Genomic DNA, 20,656 nt, shown 5'->3' on the forward strand with positions numbered 1-20,656 from the left:
GAGGGTCACACCACTAGCAGTGAGGACACAGAGGAAGGGTGGTGCAAATTGCTCCTGCAGGATCAAATAAAGTGTTTACTTAAAGGACGAGGCTGGGAATTTTCCAAATTCTATTATTGTTATATCACATGTAGAACCAAACAAACACACAAACAGACAACACACACACACACACACACACACACACACACACACACACACACACACACACACACACACACACACACACACACACACACACACACACACACACACACACACACACATGATATGGATACAGACAGACAGACAAATAGATAGATTTCAGAGGGAAATATTGTTCTTTCTACTCCACAGCATTTATTTGATTTTTCAGACAAACATTTGACATTAATTTGAGCGCTCTTGACATCACACTGATTATGAACAGTATTGCTGTTGTTTGTTTGCAGCTGTGTGCACCACTTTTTAAACAAATGCACCACTGCATTGCTTTTGAGAGCCATGTATTTATCGGTCATTAATGCATTCTGTATTGCAGCTGTGCTCACATTTTGCATTAGTGCACCTCTGCATTGTCCAGTAAGTTACAGTGCTGCTTGAATGTTTGTGAACCCTTTAGAATTTTCTCTATTTCTACATAAATATGACCTAAAACATGACCAGATTTCCATCCAAGTCCTAAAACTAGATAAAGAGACATCAATTAAACAAATGAGTCAAAAATCTTACACTTTTTTGTTTATTTATTGAGGACTATGGCCAATTTTACATATTTTTGCAAGGCAAAAGTATGTAAACCTCTAGGATTATCAATTAATTTCAAGGAGAAATTAGAGTCAGGCGCCTCAACCAATGTAATGACAATCGAGTGTGAGTCTGGGAGGCCCTGTTTTATTTAAAGAGAAATCTGGTTCTTCACTGTCAAAATCTGAGCTTCACAATGGATAATATAACAAGCTTTTAAAATACAACACATTGTTAAAGATGAAACCAGTGTTTTAAAACCTTTTTGGCTTTGAACGTCTTACAAAAAGCAGTGTGTAGTCAGAGTTGTTAACAGCTCCACCAAATAGTGATTTTTCCCTGTAAACTTTTCACACAGTATCATTTTAATAAACGTTCAAATTATTCAATATTTCACCAAAAATCAAAGAGTAGACAAAACTGAAAATAGATTTGTGTATCAGAGCATTGCCGTATTTTTGTTACCTGTCCTACCTACCTCACCACTAGATACCACTAAATCTCACACACTGGTCCTTTAAATGTCATGCTACTCTGCCTTGCATCTTCTGTCCTAATCTTATCTTAAATCACTACCTTCTGATAGAGTCTCATATGCCATAAGTTGTGTGATATCTTAAAACAACTAACTCAAATACTATTTAAGTAAATGCAATGAACATCAAGTATGGATGTTTATCTTTCTTCAGGCTTCAATGAAATGAAAGTGACAGAGCAGACAGTAGCTTCGGATGGGAGAAGCACTGTTGAGGAAGACAATCAGATAATGTAAAAATAATTTCCTGAGCACAGAACCAGGGGGAGTAGCCTCAACATTTTCAAGACAACAATGGTCAATGGAAAAAGGGAGTGGACCCACTTTCAGAGTGAATTCAGAGTGCATCCACTTTCGGGTTGTTGTTCGATTATTTTTTATTAGTTTTTTATGTTTTTAATGAGACAATAACTGGGAATAATGTTTAATGGTTTTGTTCTTGTGATTGTTTCTGTGATCAGTTTTCTGCCCGGCTTCCATGTGGTCACTGCTGGTAAGTTCAGTTTTCTATGAGCTGCAGACTGCGGTCCACCATAAAAGTGGCATATTACCTTAAAAGGGGTATATACCCTGTCTAAATAAGACTGTGATTTCTGTAATTATCTGTGCTGCTTGTTACAAACAATCTGTAAATATCTTTACTGTTCTGCAGCTGTTGAACTCCATTCAACGTTTTGCCTTAAAAGCTCAAAAGCACCTTTATATTTCACATACTTTGTAGTGTTTTCGGGCCATTCCACCGAATGGGTGCCATTTGTTTCATTAAAAAAAAAAAAAACAATTTAGTAACAGGAATGAACATTGGATAATAGGAATGTGTGTCTATATGTATGTTGTATTGTAAAACTGATCTTAAATGTCAACAACTTAGGTAATTCATACTATAAAACTTAAAAATCAGGTGATTAGTATTATTTAAACTTATATTCTTTAAAATAACAGGATGGAGTAACAGGACAGTTTTTAGCATAGAATTAGTAAAATACATGAAATGTAGCCACATGATATCCATACTAGTAGTAAGAGGACACTGAGCACATTCCTGTAATTTGCTAAACATTTGCATTTTAGTAAAAGTAGTATAAAATATTTTTGTAAAAAAATAAACAAATAACATCTAAGAAAGATTTTAGGTAACAGAATGTTGAGAATGACCTTCTCAGTTACAGTTACAATATCATCAAATATACAGAAAAATAAATGAAAAAACTCACTTTTGGTCTTCCCATGTCCTTCAGAAGATGTAGACGATGTAACTTCCTGTTGAACAAAACTAATAAAGGAATATCTTATCTTAACATGTGACTAGGGTAACAGGACTAGGAGTGAAAACCTGGGGACACAACTAAAATCTGTATTTTAACCAAAATATTACGAATATCTTGTGAAAATATTGAAAGCATGTATGGGATGTGGATTCACAGAACAATGCAATAAAAAGATTTCTGAAGGATTTTAATAATTATATTTCATGATAAAATATAGTGTTTGAGATCGGGGACAGGTAAAAATGATATTTTTTATTAATGTTTTAAATGATTCATCTTAAATTTGCTATTCGATAAATGTGCAGGACACTTTGTTTGGTAATAAAATGTATTTAAAAGTACATTTTCATACATAATTATATATATATGTGTGTCCTGGGGATGGAAATGGCACCCATTTGGCGGAATGACCCTTTTATATTTTCCTGTGCTTTCATTTTTAATCACGATTCACTCCACTTCTTTTTTTTATTCATTTTAGTGTTCATCCTTCTGTACCTTAAAATGCTGCAAATATTCAAGTTATTATGATTATTACTATTATCAGTATTAGTAGCTGTAACTGTTCAGTGCATAACGGGGTTGTTCAGCATCCTAAAAAAAGTCATTGTTTAAATCAGTGCAGATTAGATTGAATTGTTTATTAAAAGAATGACTAATGATGAATATATCAGAGGATATCCTGAATAGATAAAAACACATACAACATACCAATGTCATGTAAAATTAGAATTATTTAATCGTGATTAAGTGCATGATTGTCATGAGTTAACTCGCGATTAATTGCAAATTAAGCGCACAATTTTTATTCTTTCCTAAATTCATTTTAAAAGTATATTTCAAGTTTTTAATCGTCTTATTAACATGGGAGTGGATTACTTCATGCAAATGTTAAAAAAAAATCTGTTGTCAGTTATAATATCAGTAAGGAACTAGTTACATTCATACATACATTCATTCCTGTTCACACACACACCTTTGGCGAGCGGGAAAATGTCTCTCTGTATCAGCTGTATGTTTGGTATTTGAGACTCTGCTTGTTATCCACAATGTAACTGCTGCATCGCTTCCTTATTTCCAAAACTACAGGTTGGGACAAGGGTCAAACACAACATGTGCGTGTAAAAAAAAATTAACACTGTTAAAATGTCAGCCGTACTAATTTGTTACTAAATTTTTCATCTCAGCATTTCATGTCTTACAGATGAAAACTGTGCAGAAAAACCTGTTTTCACTCCGTCCAGACTGATAGTGAAGTATGGTGACCCAACCACTGCCACCTGCCTTGTTTGTCAGCATAATTGCACAAGTGACATATTTGGTCTGGAGCATGCTGTGGGGTACACTGAAGAAAATGGAACCACGATTTCATGGAAGGTTGACAGCCTGACTGAATGGGATACATCTCCAATGTGCTACTATACTGATGATGATGATAACCAGTGTGTTACCAGGCTGCCTATAACCGTCTATCGTAAGTAACTTACTGTTAAACAAAGAATACTGCAGTAACAATTTAATATACACTCACCGGCCACTTTATTAGGTACACCTTGCTAGTACCGGGTTGGACCCCCTTTTGCCTTCAGAACTGCCTTAATCCTTCGTGGCATAGATTCAACAAGGTACTGGAAACATTCCTCAGAGAGTTTGGTCCATATTGACATGATAGCATCACGCAGTTGCTGCAGATTTGTCGGCTGCACATCCATGATGCGAATCTCCCGTTCCACCACATCCCAATGGTGCTCTATTGGATTGAGATCTGGTGACTGTGGAGGCCATTTGAGTAAAGTGAACTCATTGCTCAAGAAACCAGTCTGAGATTATTCGCGCTTTATGACATGGCGCGTTATCCTGCTGGAAGTAGCCATCAGAAGATGGGTACACTGTGGTCATAAAGGGATGGACATGGTCAGCAACAATACTCAGGTAGGCTGTGGCGTTGACACGATGCTCAATTGGTACTAAGGGGCCCAAAGTGTGCCAAGAAAATATCCCCCACACCATTGCACCACCACCACGAGCCTGAACCGTTGATACAAGGCAGGATGGATCCATGCTTTCATGTTGTTTACGCCAAATTCTGACCCTACCATACGAATGTCGCAGCAGAAATCGAGTTTCATCAGACCAGGCAACCTTTTTCCAATCTTCTATTGTCCAATTTTGGTGAGCCTGTGCGAATTGTAGCCTCAGTTTCCTGTTCTTAGAGATGCTCTTCTGCATACCTCGGTTGTAACAAGTGGTTACTTTTTTGAGTTACTGTTGCCTTTCTATCAGCTCGAACCAGTCTGGCCATTCTCCTCTGACCTCTGGCATCAACAAGGCATTTGTGCCCACAAAACTGCCGCTCACTGGATATTTTCTCTTTTTCGGACCATTCTCTGTAAACCCTAGAGATGGTTGTGCGTGAAAATCCCAGTAGATCAGTTTCTGAAATACTCAGACCAGCCTGTCTGGCACCAACAACCATGCCACGTTCAAAGTCACTTAAATCACCTTTCTTCCCCATTCTGATGCTCGGTTTGAACTGCAGCAGATCGTCTTGACCAAGTCTTCATGCCTAAATGCATTGAGTTGCTGCCATGTGATCGGCTGATTAGAAATTTGCGTTAACGAGCAGTTGGACAGGTGTACCTAATAAAGTGGCCGTGAGTGTATATGATCAAAATATTAAATAAGTATGTTGGATAGATTTAGGTTTTTTCATGTTGTCAGCTGTAGCTCACCACTTGTATCTTACTGTGTGTGTCTCTGTTTGTGTCCTCAGAGCCTCCAAAAAATGTCCATCTCAGCTTCCTAAATCACTTTGGGCCGATGTTTGCAGGCCATCAGTACACTCTGCAGTGTACAGTCCAGGAAGTTTCTCCTATTAGTAACCTCACTGTGACCTTCTACAGAGGACAGACAGAACTACAGAGACTACAGTCCAGCAGCACAACAATGGAGCCAGTTAATGAGACCTTCACCCTGGACATCAACCCTAGTAAAGAAGATGATGGAGGCCTGTACTGGTGTGAAGCCGAGCTAGAGCTGGGAGCTGAAGGACCACAGCTTCCTCCAGTGGTGACATCACAAAACATCACTGCCACTGTTCACTGTGAGTAAGAAAAACAAAATTGACACACATCTCATCTCTGAGCCAGCTAGTAAAAGTTTTAATGTGACAACAGCAAAACAAACATTTGACACAAACACATAACTCTTTAAAAACAGCTTTATTTGGTCATCATGTTGGCTTCTGTCATGATACACATACAGCTTCACTTAACCGTTTATTCAATATAGGGCTTCATGAACGGTACACTAGCAAATGTTCTTACTGGCTGCCATGTAACTTAGCTTTCAGCTAGTCTTCTTCTGAAACACTGTGTAACACACAATAACAACAATGTTGCAGTGCCCTCTATCGGTGACCATAGATAGGCACATCACATCACAGCCTCTTTTGTATCTTTTGGTTAAAGAGTAACATTGAAGGATAGGTTCACAATCTTTCAAGTCTGTCTTAAAACAAATCATTCACAAATCATGTAATTATTCCTTCTCTTCATACAGGCCATTAGAGGATCGTAATACACTTACCAGGCCAAAAGCCCCAGTGTGTCCATGCAGTCATTTTGTGCAAAACATTTTATCTGAAGCTTATTTGAGATTTCAACAGTCTGAATTTGTCATATCAGGTGAATATCTGCCACATTAACAGTCTTTTTAGCATCATATTCCCTCTTTGTGTTTCCCTGTTGAGCTGTGGTAGAAGTATAATACAAAAAGAGAGACTTTAGCACTAAAATGTCTGTAATGTTGAAAGATATTGACTGGATTTGAATCATTTTGGCAGCTTCGTATTCGCTTCAGGCAAACACAGAATGAGGACTGTGGATTTTGCCCTCGATCACTTACATTGTAAATGCATTATGAAGGGATCTTCTGATGGTCAGTATGAACAGGAGGAAAGATCACAGCAAGAAAAACCTGCTACTGGGTTCATTTGGGCACCCGACTATTGTTTTAAGAAAGACAAAAAAATGTGAACACATCATTTAAATAAATGATGTGTTCAATCAACACACAGACAAGCCTCAGCTGAAGGAGAGTCCCGATCCAGAACGGATCACCGTGATAAAAGGAGACCCTCTTTATCTGAACTGCTCTAGTGAAGGAAACCCCAGCCCCTCCTACACCTGGACGCTCCCGTCAACCAGTCGCCCCCCCTTCAGTGGCAGCACTCTCAGTATCGAGGCTGTAACTTCTACAGATGGAGGACAGTACATCTGTTTGGTCAGCAACTCTATGGGGAATGTGACTAAAGAGTTTACTGTCGATGTCAACGGTGAGTTTAAAGTTCAGTAATTTTCAGTCTTCAGGGTTATGATTGTTAGTGACAACTGAGTCACTGAAAAGTAACTGTGGTATCGCTTTCTCACAGTACTTGAGAAACAGAACACGTGACCTCAATGAACTTCCTCTGGTTTTGGCATTGCTCTGATGTACATTTTCTCTTCCTGTTTTCTTTACCCACACCCCTCACCCAACCCCCTGCAGTGAACTACATCCACATTATAATAGGCGTGGTGGTAGCAGTCATCGTTCTTGCTGCCCTTGTCTTTGTTGTGTGGTATCTGAAAAGAAACAAATGACGGGACAGTAGAACCTGACGGACATTTTCCATCTTTGCCATCACCATCAACACGTTGCTGTGCCTGTTGGAGAGTAAGTTTTTGGGTGAAGCCTCACATGTGTATAGACGACCTGAACCTGTTGACATGTCAAGTGCTGCAGTTATGCTCATAAGCTGCAGTTAGGTGTAAACCACAGATGTACATAAAAAGCCTCAGGAATCCCTTTATATGAGGTGTAACACACACATGCTGTACATGAGCAATTCAATAAAACATTTTAAATGTACATTTTGTATTTATGTTGGTTTTATTTAATCTGAAATGACATTTGCAAAAAGAAACATTTAAACCAAAAGTAAGACTTTATCCACCTACATTGCATTTAAGTGCACTTGTAAAAATAGTTGTCCGTCATTTAAATGTTCAAACGTTTTGTCAATATTGAGCAGGACATATCCTGAAAAACAATTTACTTTTCAAAATCATTGTGTGACAAATGATGTAAAATTTGTAACAAAACATAGTGTTGCATTGCAAAAGTGGATTACATTTATTCCACGTTTTAGTTCACATTTATTTTCCTGTATTTAATTTCTTTATTTTCTTCCCCTGCCCCATCAGCCAGGTAACACATAAATGAATCGAGTCGAGTGTATTGTTAGCCCCCTAAGCCTCAGTTGCCAAGCTATAGCGATGCTAGCCCAAATCAATAATAGATATGACGTGATGACCACCGAGGAGGATGCTGCTTTAGAGAATGGTAATGCTCACTCTTCACTCCTCACTTCAAAATGACACTTTGTACACTTCTTTTGTTCTGACAGGAAAAAACACGTTTCTTATTTTGCAACCAGTACACTGATCTATCATTGTAGCTGCCTAACTTGATAGAAACCTCTCCATGTGTGTATAGTCCAGAGAAATAAGACAACAGTGATTGACTGGTCCAATTGATATTAACATATTGACATAATTAAATATACAATTACATTCAACATGTGCCTGTAATGTTTTTTTGTGTCTCACACTGCTATGATAAGGCAGCCAGCAGTTCCACATGCCGCACAAATGGCGCTTTTCCACTACACAGTTTCAGCACGACTCGCCTCGCCTCGACTCGGTACGGTTCCAGAACAGACCTTTTCCATTACAAAAAAGTACCTACTCAACGTGGGCGGGGTCGTCATAGCACGGCTCTGCGAAACTGCTGTGACTTCGTTTTATACGCGACACAAAACACATAAACAATGGAGGACATGGAGGCAGTGGTATACTTGCTGCTATATGTGGCTTTTTGTCTCACACAAAGCAAGAAAATTGAGCCGTATGGCTGTAACTATGGTTGTAACGCTGTTACCGGTATTTAAAAATGCCGGGTTTGAATCTTGTGTGGGACGGCTCATGACTCTTCCAGCGACAACTACCAATCAGCGGCCAGCAGTGTGTCGACGTCACATTTTAGTACCGGCTTGGCTCGCTTGGAACCTCACCAGAGCAGGTACTGAAAAAAGGACCAGGTACCAGGTACTTTCCCTTGTGGAAACGCAAAAAGAACCGAGGCGAGTCGTGCTGGAACGGTGTAGTGGAAAAGCGCCATAAGGCAGCCAGCAGTTCCACATGCCGCACAAATGGCGTTTTTCCACTACACAGTTTCAGCACGACTCGCCTCGACTCGGTACGGTTCCAGAACAGACCTTTTCCATTACAAAAAAGTACCTACTCAACGTGGGCGGGGTCGTCATAGCACGGCTCTGCGAAACTGCTGTGACTTCGTTTTATACGCGACACAAAACACATAAACAATGGAGGACATGGAGGCAGTGGTGTACTTGCTGCTGTATGAGGCTTTTTGTCTCACACAAAGCAAGAAAATTGAGCCGTATGGCTGTAACTATGGTTGTAACGCTGTTACCGGTATTTAAAAATGCTGGGTTTGAATCTTGTGTGGGACGGCTCATGACTCTTCCAGCGACAACTCTTCTGACCAATCAGCGGCCGGCAGTCTGGTGACGTCACATTTTAGTACTGGCTTGGCTGGCTTGGAACCTCACCAGAGCAGGTACTAAAAAAGGACCAGGTACCAGGTACTTTCCCTAGCGGAAACGCAAAAAAAAACCGAGGTGAGGCGAGCCGAGTCGAGGCGAGTCGTGCTGGAACTGTGTAGTGGAAAAGCGCCAAAAGTCTGTGCACTTATTTTTCACTGAGCACCTGCCCCCCAAAATGTCTGTGCACGCCACTGGTTATTATAGTATTATATAATTTCATTATTATAACAAATAATCCCTGCAGGAAATTCAGGGTGGCCGCTCGTGGCCAGGCTTACACATAAATATTTATGCATTTGTGCTACCAGCGCTCCATCTGAATGTGTTCAGCACAGCCGGTAGTGTTGCTACCCCACTCCGCAGTCTGTTAAAGCCAGAAAAGGTGAACATGTTGGTATTTCTGGCCAAAAACTTTCTCACACACACACACACACACACACACACACACACACACACACACACACACACACACACACACACACACACACACACACAGGACATCACATTGACTTACATTAATTTCCTGGAGACTTGTCGTAACATTACACCTAACCCTAAACTTACTTTACCTTTAAACCAAGTCTTAACCTTAATGTTAAGTAGACTTGCCTGGGTGTATTTGCACCCCTACACTACCCAACAAAAAGTTGGTGATGATGTCATTTAGCGACTTTTAGGACAGCCAATAGCTTCTTTCCTTACTGAGGAGTTGGCAACACTGGCCGCAGTCTCTAGTCGTAGCCTTGGTCAGAGCTATTTTCTTTCATGGTCACGATCTCCATTTGCTCACAGGACTAAAGGAAAATAATGTTTCTCCGTTACGCGTTTGTAGTTTTTTCTGTGCTGAACTTCCTGCACAACTTCCATGTGTGCTGCGGTAAGTCTCCCACATTTCGTTTGTTCGTAATATAAAGTGTTAAAAATGATCTATAGAAGTTAAGTAGACACACAGTCTAGATAGTTTAGCGTGTTGTTATGTTGATTTATTTGCTTATTTTTGAGGTTCTCAGCATTTATATATGGCACATTATCAAATTACTGGTTTCAGATGCAGTTATAGGCTATATTCGTTTATTTTAGGTTTGCCAAAATGGGTTTTTCTTTCATTATGGATCGCTATATTGTATATTAATGTACTTGTAGTGTACGACGTATATAACCTCTATAGTGTTGTGCGGCACTATATACTACAATGTAGATGTTAACCCCACACGACTCTTAAATATAATGCCAATAAGCAAATCTATAGTATATAGCCTACTTATAAAACTGGGATGGGAAGTCTGTGTAAGTTGAGGACAGCTTGACAACTGGAGGCAAAAGTTGTGTCCCCAACTGGGAAAAAGCTGTTTTTTTTTGGGGTCAGTGATTTTTAGATTAGGGTTAGACAAGTAGAGATTATAATTTAGGATTAGGGTAAATCTCTTAAGGAAATGAATGAATGAGTGTAAAGGCCCCTGATTTTGGAGGCTAAGCCCAGATGCAGCCATGGTTCACATGTGCAGACTTTAATTTTACTGTATTGTACGACTACTGCAAACATTAGTAGTAGTAGAAGTGATTTATTTAGGTTCTTATTAACAATTTTCCAAAAAGAATACACATAGAAATACATAAATAACAATAAGGTCTTAAATCAAAAAGAAAACAAAATAAATATTACATTAATTGTTAATAGCATTTCTGCCTCAGCTGAAATGTCTTCAGAAGTTTCACTCTTAATCACAACTGATATAAATTCACTCAGATTCAGTCAGCAATTGGTTGAAGTCACTGTTTAGAAAACTTTTGAGACAACATTCAGGGCTGCAGCCTCAAAAGCCACACCTTAGCTCCGCCCCTGGTGTGTGTGTGTGTGTGTGTGTGTGTGTGTGTGTGTGTGTGTGTGTGTGTGTGCTGAAAAACACACGTAAGCAGGTCAACTACTAATTTTAGGTTTACAGACTATCTTTCATACAAGAAATATAGCTCAAACAAAATAAATTACATCAAGTGCTTCACATGAAAAATGCACCACAGAGAACATAAAATCATGTAAAAAACAAACAAAAAAAGAAAATCATGTATCGTAAGATGGAAAATGAAACCTGCTTGCTAACATTAATAAACACAATATAAAATAAATTGAAACTACAATAGAACACACACTTCAATTAAGATAATCTGGGACTTAATAAGTGGAAACTATAAATTAGCTGAATAAACAAACAAAACCTCTGAACTCTTGGCTTCTTGAACATTGACACAAACACACTGTGCTTGCATTGTTTTAATGTGATTTCTAACTTTTACATCCACTTTTGTTCATCTCAGCATTTCATGTCTCTGTCTTACAGATGCAAACTGTGCAGAAAAACCTGTTTTCACTCCGTCCAGACTGGTAGTGAAGTATGGTGACCCAGCCTCTGCCACCTGCCTTGTTTGTCAGCATAATTGCACAAATGATTCATTTGGTCTGGAGCATGCTGTGGGGGTCAAGGAAGAAAATGGAACCACGATTTCATGGAAAGTTGACAACCTGACTGAATGGAATACATCTCCACAGTGCTACTATACTGATGATGATGATAACCAGTGTGTTACCAGCCTGCCTATAACCGTCTATCGTAAGTAAACTTGCTGTTAAACAAAGAATACTGCAGTAACAATTTAATATATATGATCAAAATAAGAAATAAGTATGTTGGATATATTTAGGTTTTTTCATGTTGTCAGCTGTAGTTCACCACTTGTATCTTACTGTGTGTCTCTCTGTTTGTCTCCTCAGAGCCTCCAAAAAATGTCTATCTCAGCTTCCTAAATCACTCTGGGCCGATGTTTGCAGGCCATCAGTACACTCTGCAGTGTACAGTCCAGGAAGTTGCTCCTATTAGTAACCTCAATGTGACCTTCTACAGAGGACAGACAGAACTACAGAGACGACAGTCCAACAGCACAACAAAGGAGCCAGTGACTGAGACCTTCACTCTTGACATCAACCCTAGTAAAGATGATGGAGGCCTGTACTGGTGTGAAGCCGAGCTAGAGCTGGGAGCTGAAGGACCACAGCCTCCTCCTGTGGTGATGTCACGAAACATCATCGCCACTGTTCACTGTGAGTGAGAAAACAAAATTGACACACATCTCATCTCAAACAAACATTTGACACAAACATATAACTCTTTAAAAACAGCTTTATTTGGTCATCACATTGGCCTTTTTTGTATCTTTTGTTTAAAGAGTAACATTGAAGGATAGGTTCACAATTTTTCAAGTCTGTCTTTAAACAAATCATTCACAAATCATGTAATTATTCCTTCTGTTCATACAGGCCATTAGAGGATCGTAATACACTTACAGTGATTGAGGCCAAAACCCACAATGTGTCCATGCATTCATTTTGTGCAAAAAATCCATTTAAAAGGTTTCAACAGTCTGAATTAGTCATATCAGGTGGATATCTGCCACAGTTTCAGTCTTTTTATCATCAAATTCCCTCTTTGTGTTTCCCTGTTGAGCTGTGGTGGAAGTATAGTAACAAAAAGAGGGACTTTAACCCTAAAATATCTGTAATGTTGAAAGATATCGACTGAATTTGAATAATTGTGACAGCTGAAGCTTCATATTAGTTTCAGGCAAACACAGAAGGAGGACTGTGGATTTTGCCCCCTATCACTTACATTGTAAATGCATTATGAAGGGATCTTCTGATGGTCAGTACGAACAGGAGGAAAGATCACAGCTGTTAAAGGGTTCATTTGGGCACCTGACCATTGTTTTAAGAAAGACAAAAATTGTGATCACTTCCTTTAAATAAATGTTAACTAAAAGAAGAAACTAAATGTGATGTAGAAAGGCCGGTTATGGCCAGTGCTGTGGGGAAAATAGTTGGGTACTTTCCACTTTTCTTTTACTCGTACTAATTTCAAAATTACTTCCATTTCTCAGTGATGACATGTTTCGTATTCCCCCCCCCCAAATCAACACACAGACAAGCCTCAGGTGAAGGAGAGTCCCGATCCAGAACGGCTCAACGTGACAATAGGAGACCCTCTGCATCTGAACTGCTCTAGTGAAGGAAACCCCAGCCCCTCCTACACCTGGACGCTCCCGTCAACCAGTCGCCCCCCCTTCAGTGACAGCACTCTCAGTATCGAGGCTGTAACTTCTACAGATGGAGGACAGTACATCTGTTTGGTCAGCAACTCTGTGGGGAATGTGACTAAAGAGTTTACTGTGGATGTCAACGGTGAGTTTAAAGTTCAGTCTTCAGGGTTATGATTGTTAGTGACAACTGAGTCACTGAAAAGTAATTGTGGTATCGTTTTCTCACAGTACTTGAGAAACAGAACACGTGACCTCAATGAACTTCCTCTGTTTTTGGTATTGCTCTGATGTATAATATGTATCTATTCCTGTTTTCTTTTCAAACACTCCTCACCCAACCTGCTACAGAGAGCAGCATCTACATTATTATTATTGTGGTGGTAGCAGTCATCGTTCTGGCTGTCCTTGTCTTCGGCGTTGTGTGGCATCTGTACAAAACCAACCGAGTGGGACAGTACAACCTGAAGGATGTCTTCCATCTTGGCCAACGCCATCAACACGTTGCTGTGCCTGTTGGAGAGTAAATTTGTTGGTGAGGCCTCACATGTGTATGGACTTCCTGAACCTGTTGCTATGTCATGCTACGGTTATGCTAATGAACTGCAGTTAGCTGTAAACCACAGATGTACATGGCCTAACACCAACTGCTGTAGAAAGCCCCTGGAGTCCCTCTATATGAGGAGTAACACACATGCTGTGAATACGCTTAAAATTAGGTTTAAATCGTCATATCGAAGTGTTGCTTTGTTTATGGAGTTATATTTTTTTTAACGTATATTATTCACCATGTATAGTGTTAAAGGTCCAACTCTTCCGTTAACATTGATAAAAAATGTAATATATTGTCACTATATTTGTCACATTTAATTTTATGAAGTTAGAGGTAAGATTGTTACTATTGTTTTTCTATATGTGCTGTCCGACGTCCCCACCCTGTCTGTGACTCTCAGCCCCAAGTCCATTCATTTCTACTGAAGACAAAAAACTTTTAAAAACTGGTCACATATATATAAATATATATAAATATGCTAAATAAAGGTGCTCAGTAATTTTCTACAGCAGCAGGTCACTGTAGTTTTAAGCAAACGTTACTCAAACAAGGGTAAAATGTGAATTTATTGGGGACGATTTTCATGCACGGATTAATACACATTTGATGCACTAGTGTATGTCCGGCAGCAGGACAGTGTACGTGGGATTGACTCAAAATAAACAACAGTGCTTGAACATTTATCACACTTGATTCTCACTGATTGGTTTTTAAGTAGTTTTTGGAAAACAATGGAGGTCTGTGGAGGAAGAAGCTTTTTGGCTTACCGCTTGCCTTATCCTTTAGCAACCACGAGTCTGGTACATACAGAAAGGAAGCTTTACAAAAAAACTAAGAAAAAACACACAGGGACATATTTTATATGACATAATATTGAATGTTTCAAATGAGCTGTACGACTAGTCTGTAATTTTATGATATTATTTTTGTAAGATAAATCATAGGAGAACTTGTGTGTAGCTTATAATTAAATAGGAAAATTTGAGAAACTGGATCCAATTTTCTGTTTTGCCATTTTCTTAGAGAAATACAAAATGAATACACATAATACACAACATTAATATGTGCTGCTTATTCAGCCACATGGGGCCTAAGTGTTTCTGTAGTTGAGTTTATCGTGCTATTTTACAGTTTCTCTCTATTTAATTTTGCTTGTGTCGCTGCAAATAACTTCTTTTTTTTTTAGAAAGTTTGGTTATGAATATATAAGTATCATATGAAAATTCTCACATTTCAGTCAATGGCTGCGTGTTAAACCACTGAAAGCACAGGGCTGAACTCTCACCAACCTACAGCTACTAATGGAGCAACAGTCACCTCATGTGCATGTATTCTGTGTATTTGTGTGTGTGTGTGTGTGTATTTTGGTTCTACTGTGGCTGACAGAGGTATGCATACAAGCAGAGACTTCATTGTAATAATAAGCATACAGAAAGCACAATAAGCTTTGTACAGCATTGTCATCTTTGTTATTTTTAAAGTGAATGAGAAGAGATAAACTAACAAATGAAAGGTGGCACTTTGTACATAACACTCACATATATCCTCATTGTCTTTTTTATATTTGTATGTTCAAGTTGTTGGCATGATAAATAGTAGACCAGTAAATGTTAAAACAGCAACATGTGTAAAAAATACTGCATTATCTTCTTTATCTCTTTCTAAACATGTTAACCACTTCTTGTTTGTATGTATGAAAGATCGTCAGACATGCTCACTGCGTTTTACTGTGTGACAAAGTGGAACGTACACCGAACTGCAAAAGCAAGATGGCCAAGAAATTATAGATTTCCTGTTTATACAATTCAAACTCTTGAGGCATTTGGATATCTGAGGCTTTTAAAGGAAAGTCCAGTGCAGAGATTTTGTTCAGATTGGAATGTGTAAATATATCCCAAAAATGTTTCACTCCTACCTTTTTCCTCCCCTCCTTACTGTTTCTCCTGTTGGTACTTGGAGGAGATGAGGGGTGGAAAGACGTGGACAGGAGAAACTTTATTTTTTAACTCCAAACAGTCATCAATAATAGATAAACAACTGATGAAGTAGCCCAGCCATACCTAATGAAACCTGCATTGTTATACAACTTCTGTTCATTTAAAACACAGTCGGTCTACTGTCTGTCTTAGCATGTCATGCCTTGTGCATAACAACCCTGAAACTGAGAGGGAATGATTAAAGCTTTTTAAAATTCTGTCACAGATGTTGTTTATTATTTTGTGGGAATACGATTACAGTATCATCGCAACCAAAAACTGAAAACACTGTCAGAGGAAACATCTGTGCATCCTGACCTCAGGAACTGACCCCACGTTTGAGTTTTCATACCTGATTCATGTTTACTAAGCACTCAATTAAAAATTGGCTCACAAGCTCAGAACAACACAAAGACTACTGGATGTAGACAGTGAAGCAGTGGGACACATAAAGTACAGCTGTGACATACTTAAACATAGATTAAACATCCATAAAAACACTGAATATATACATGGCCTACTTGCAGTGGTAGAATAAATGTTTAGATCCTTCACTTCAATAAGTACCAATACAACAATGTAAAAATACTCTATTACAAGTAAAAGTCCTCAATGAAACATACTACTTACGTAAAAGTACATACACGAGGTATGAGGAGCAAAATGTAGTTAAAGTATTACAGTAAAAGTAGTGGTTTGGTCCCTCTGATATATTATATATGACATCATTAGATTATTAATACTGAAGCATCAGTGTTAGAGCAGCATGTTACTGTTGTAGCTGCTGGAGGTGGAGCTAGTTTACACTACTTTATATACAGTTAGCTAGTTTAGTCCAATGGTTCCCAACCTAGGGGTTGGGCCCCTCCAAAGGGTCACTACATAAATCTGAAGGGTCATGAAATGATTAATGATTAATGGAAGAATATAGAAGAGAAAACAAAGTTCTGATACACAAATCTGTTTTCAGTTGTTGGACTTTTTCTTTAATCTTTCATTTTTGCTGAAATATTGGATCATTTGAACATTGATTGAAATAAAAGTAATGTGCCATCCTCCTTTAACCTGGAGCGCCTCAGCCTGTTCAGACAGTGACGGCCATCGCCTTAAATATAATAACTCATGATTTACAGCTCTGTTTTTTAAGTATTGTAAGGAGAGCTTGAACATAATGAGCATACAGGGTGAACAAAACCAACACAGCAGCGACTCGGAGCTGCCATTGGTAATGAGATTAGTGTATAAACAGCTTGGTGCTGCTAATCTTTGGTGAGAGGATTGAGAAACCATCATCTTGTCTTCTTGTGCACGGACACTCTGTTGGTGTAGAGCCACAGCTGAGCTTTATTTTTTACTGCAGCTAAAAACCTGAAAGTCCCAAGCAGAGACGGAGAGAAGGAGAGAGAAATACCTGGAAGATGAGCACCGGAGCGGGCATCGACTACAGCGTCTGGGATCACATCTACGTGTCGGACGATGAAGATGTGACCAATCCGTTTGTGGACACACCGAGCCTGTTCAGGATGAGACACCGGGTCAGCCTTGAAACTTGTTGTAGCCGTGAAGTTTGGAGTCTTTTACCTGGTTAGTTTTTAGATCAGTAACCAACAGGTGTTACACAGAAATCTGTCATCGGTAAAATACTGTGACAGTAAAATGTAGTTAAAGTATTGCAGTAAAAGTAGTGGTTTGTCCCTCTGACTCATCATTAGGTTATTAATACTGAAGCATCAGTGTGTTAAGCAGCATTTTGGTGTTGTAGCTGCTGTGGGTGGAGCTAGTTTAAAATATATGTAGTTTAGTTTAATCCAGTGGTTCCCAACCAAGGGCGTGGGCCCTGCCAGAGGGTTACCAGAGGTTGTGAGATGATTAATGGGAAAGGAAAGAAGAAAAACCACAGTTTTGATCAGTTTTTTGACTTTTACTCTAATCTTTGATTTTTTGGTAAAAAACATTTATTGAAATGAAACCATGTTAGAAGTTTAGAGGGAAAAATCACTATTCATCACTATGTTAACAACTCATAGACATCTGAAATGTGACCCACACTACACACTGCTTTCTGTAAGACGTCAGAAGCCATAAAGGTTGGAAACCACTGGTTTCATCTCTAAAGCTGTCAAATTTCCCTCTGATAAGTAGTGTAGGACAATGCTTGAGTAAATGTACTTATTTACTTTCCACTGTTAGAAGATCCCTTCATAAAGCACTTACAATCTAAGTGATGGAGGCCAAAATCCCCAGTCCTCTTTCTGTACAAAAATGCATTTAATCTGAAGCTAATATGAAGTTTCAGGTGCCCAAATGAGTCAAATCAAGCAGATATCTTTCAATGATACAGTCTCTCTTTTTGTTACTATACTTCCACAGGTAAACACTGTCTGACGAAACAGTATGAACAGGAGGAATGATTACAACAAAAAAAACAGTTTCAGTGCTCATTTAATTGTTGTTTACTATGTGCATTGGTCAAGCTCAGTTTGTGTGGTTTAGTTTCTGTGTGACTAATGGGCTTAGCTGCTGCCCAGCAGTCACATGACTTAAGTGAAAGGTCTAAAGTGACTTGCAGTCTCTACTATCACTCTGTTAGTTCTTTGTTTTGGCCATGCTAGTGGCATTTCACAACGATGACATCAGTCAGTTTGTGGTCCAAGCTGAAATATCTCACCCTTTACAATCACGGTAATGCTCAACATCAACATGCTGGCATTATCATTATGAGAATATCAGCATATGGCTGTGAGCATTTAGTTAAGGTCCAGCCTCTTAGAGCTGCTATCATGGCTGTCTTAGTGTTAATTGTATTTTGATTGATGTGTTTCTTAAATCTAATATTTGGAGAGAGTCAAAGTTTGCAGACTTGTGGGAAAATCAAAATAACACCAATAACTGAAACGTTATTGGCTGGTTCACTGGAGCATTAGGTTCAGTTTCATCGCTCATTTGTGACCGTACATTACATTACTACAAGTGAGGCTGAACGGGTCATTCTGATTCATGTCCCTAATGTATTTCATAGCTCATAAACATGCCTAATGATTTCCATCCACGAGACGTTTGAGGTCTTTCTCCCACATTAGCTGCTGATTTAATATTGTTTAAAAAGAAAAACAAAATAGTCCTCAGATTGCAAAATGTTACTTTTAGGTAATTAGGTCTTTCACCATTTGTCAGTATTTCTTTGTGTGTTTGTGTTTGTTTTCCCTCTGATTCCTTTATTGAGTATCTTCTCTCCACCTAATGCCTTCTAGCACTTCTCTCCTCTGTGTTTCACTAGTTCATCATTCCCATCTTTAACCAGCTCCGTTTTATCTTTCTTTTTCATGTGTGTACTCTGTCCTGCCATCAACAGTCCCGGCTGGAAAGGATGATCGAGTTTCAGCAGAGAGGGGAAGAGCTGGAGGATCATTTAGTAGAATGCAAGAGGTTTCTAGAGGAAGCTCAGGGACGGCTCAGAGAGCTGGAAGAAGGAAGGAAGGAGGGAGAGGAGGACAAGGAGAAAGAGGCTGAGCTAGAGAAAATTCAGGCCGAGGTGAGAAAACTGAAGAAGGATAAGAAATCGTTTGAGAAATGATAGAGGAATATCGGCGAGAAGAAAAGAAGGTGCCGTGGAATGTTGACACAATCAGCAAAGAGGGTTTCAACAAGGTAAGGCGTGGCGTCAAGATTCGGTGTTACTTCAGTTGGTGTCAGTATCCCAATTTACATGCTCCTCTATCTTGTTTTCCAGAGTGTTCTCAACATTAAGCCCGTCACAAAGGAGGACACACAGGAGGAAAAGGTGGAGAAGCATAAGGCCTTTGCGGAAAAATATGCAAAGGAAATCAGACACTTTGGTATACTTTCTTTTCCTGTTATCTTTTTTAATTTTATTTTTGCCTTTATTTGATAGTCAATGCATAGAGGCCGACAGGAAGCAGGGGATGACCTGAAGCAAAGGTCCTTGCTGGAATCGAATCAGAGATGCTGAGATTATGTGGCATGCGCAGGAAATACTTGGCTACCAAAGCCTTCCACCTTTCCTGTTATCTAACATTATCTCTTCCTTAGCAGATATTCTTTCAATATTAAAAACGTGTTCAAACACTTAGATGCTAAACTCTCATTGTGTAGTTAAGTGTTAAAAACAAACAAAAGTACACTTCATGATAATCTGTGTAGTTCCTCTTTAAAAATGCTCAGCCCATGAAAATAATTATTTCCACTTATTTTTAGTGAGTCACATATTGGCTTAAAACACTATTTTTGAAACAGGAACAAGGTTCAGTGTTCTTATAAACAGGAACACAAAGCATACTTGACTTCCCGTTTTAAAAACAAAACCTTAAGAACTCCACTTTAAGAAGCATTTTGTGTACGTGTGTGTGTGTGTGTGTGTGTGTGTGTGTGTGTGTGTGTGTGTGTGTGTGTGTGTGTGTGTGTGTGTGTGTTGTAACAGGTATGATGCGGCGTTGGGACGACAGTCAGAAGTATCTGTCGGACAACCCTCATCTGGTGTGTGATGAGACGGCTAATTGTCTTGTTGTCATCTGTATTGACTTTGAGATAGATGAGGTGAGTGCCGCATTTGTCGCCACTCGCCATGAGTAAAAGCTGTGTACATATTTTGGATTAAAATAGAACAGATTAAAATAGAACAAAAAGACTTATTAGACAAAGTAAAGCCTCATAAATCCTGCTTGTCTCTGTTGTAGAAAACATGCACTGATGGAGCAGGTGGCCCACCAGGCCATCGTCATGCAGTCCATCTTAGATTTGGCTCTAACGCTGACGGTCGACCCACGAGGCTGCTTCAGACAATTCTTCTCCAAGATCAAGGTCAGTAGTTCAGTAAGTTTTTCTGTG

The 20,656-nt window shown here is 39.1% G+C and overlaps 3 protein-coding genes across 3 annotated transcripts in view; all 3 read left to right on the forward strand.

Annotated features, from left to right (window-relative positions):
• Positions 1-1,604: 1,604 nt before the first annotated feature.
• Positions 1,605-7,931, forward strand: LOC133995482 (cell adhesion molecule 4-like). The gene is made up of 5 exons (XM_062434893.1): positions 1,605-1,754; positions 3,734-4,003; positions 5,303-5,632; positions 6,608-6,865; positions 7,078-7,931. Exons 1-5 carry the CDS (start codon positions 1,682-1,684, stop codon positions 7,170-7,172), a joined length of 1,026 nt encoding a protein of 341 aa, XP_062290877.1. The 5' UTR covers positions 1,605-1,681; the 3' UTR covers positions 7,173-7,931.
• Positions 7,932-9,926: 1,995 nt separating this feature from the next.
• LOC133995474 (vascular cell adhesion protein 1-like) lies at positions 9,927-16,021 on the forward strand. Its single transcript, XM_062434880.1, has 5 exons — positions 9,927-10,076; positions 11,536-11,805; positions 11,967-12,293; positions 13,170-13,427; positions 13,634-16,021. Exons 1-5 carry the CDS (start codon positions 10,007-10,009, stop codon positions 13,807-13,809), a joined length of 1,101 nt encoding a protein of 366 aa, XP_062290864.1. The 5' UTR covers positions 9,927-10,006; the 3' UTR covers positions 13,810-16,021.
• A 1,208-nt stretch (positions 16,022-17,229) lies between these two features.
• cdc37 (cell division cycle 37 homolog (S. cerevisiae)) overlaps positions 17,230-20,656 on the forward strand; it is a 4,898-nt gene continuing 1,471 nt past the window's right edge. The window contains 6 exon segments of the mRNA XM_062426322.1: positions 17,230-17,346; positions 19,164-19,377; positions 19,380-19,459; positions 19,542-19,647; positions 20,250-20,364; positions 20,506-20,629. Coding sequence (XP_062282306.1) covers positions 17,230-17,346; positions 19,164-19,377; positions 19,380-19,459; positions 19,542-19,647; positions 20,250-20,364; positions 20,506-20,629 — 756 coding nt within the window.

This window comes from Scomber scombrus, chromosome 2 (assembly GCF_963691925.1).
Source record: "Scomber scombrus chromosome 2, fScoSco1.1, whole genome shotgun sequence".
In the NCBI taxonomy this organism is placed as follows: domain Eukaryota; kingdom Metazoa; phylum Chordata; class Actinopteri; order Scombriformes; family Scombridae; genus Scomber; species Scomber scombrus.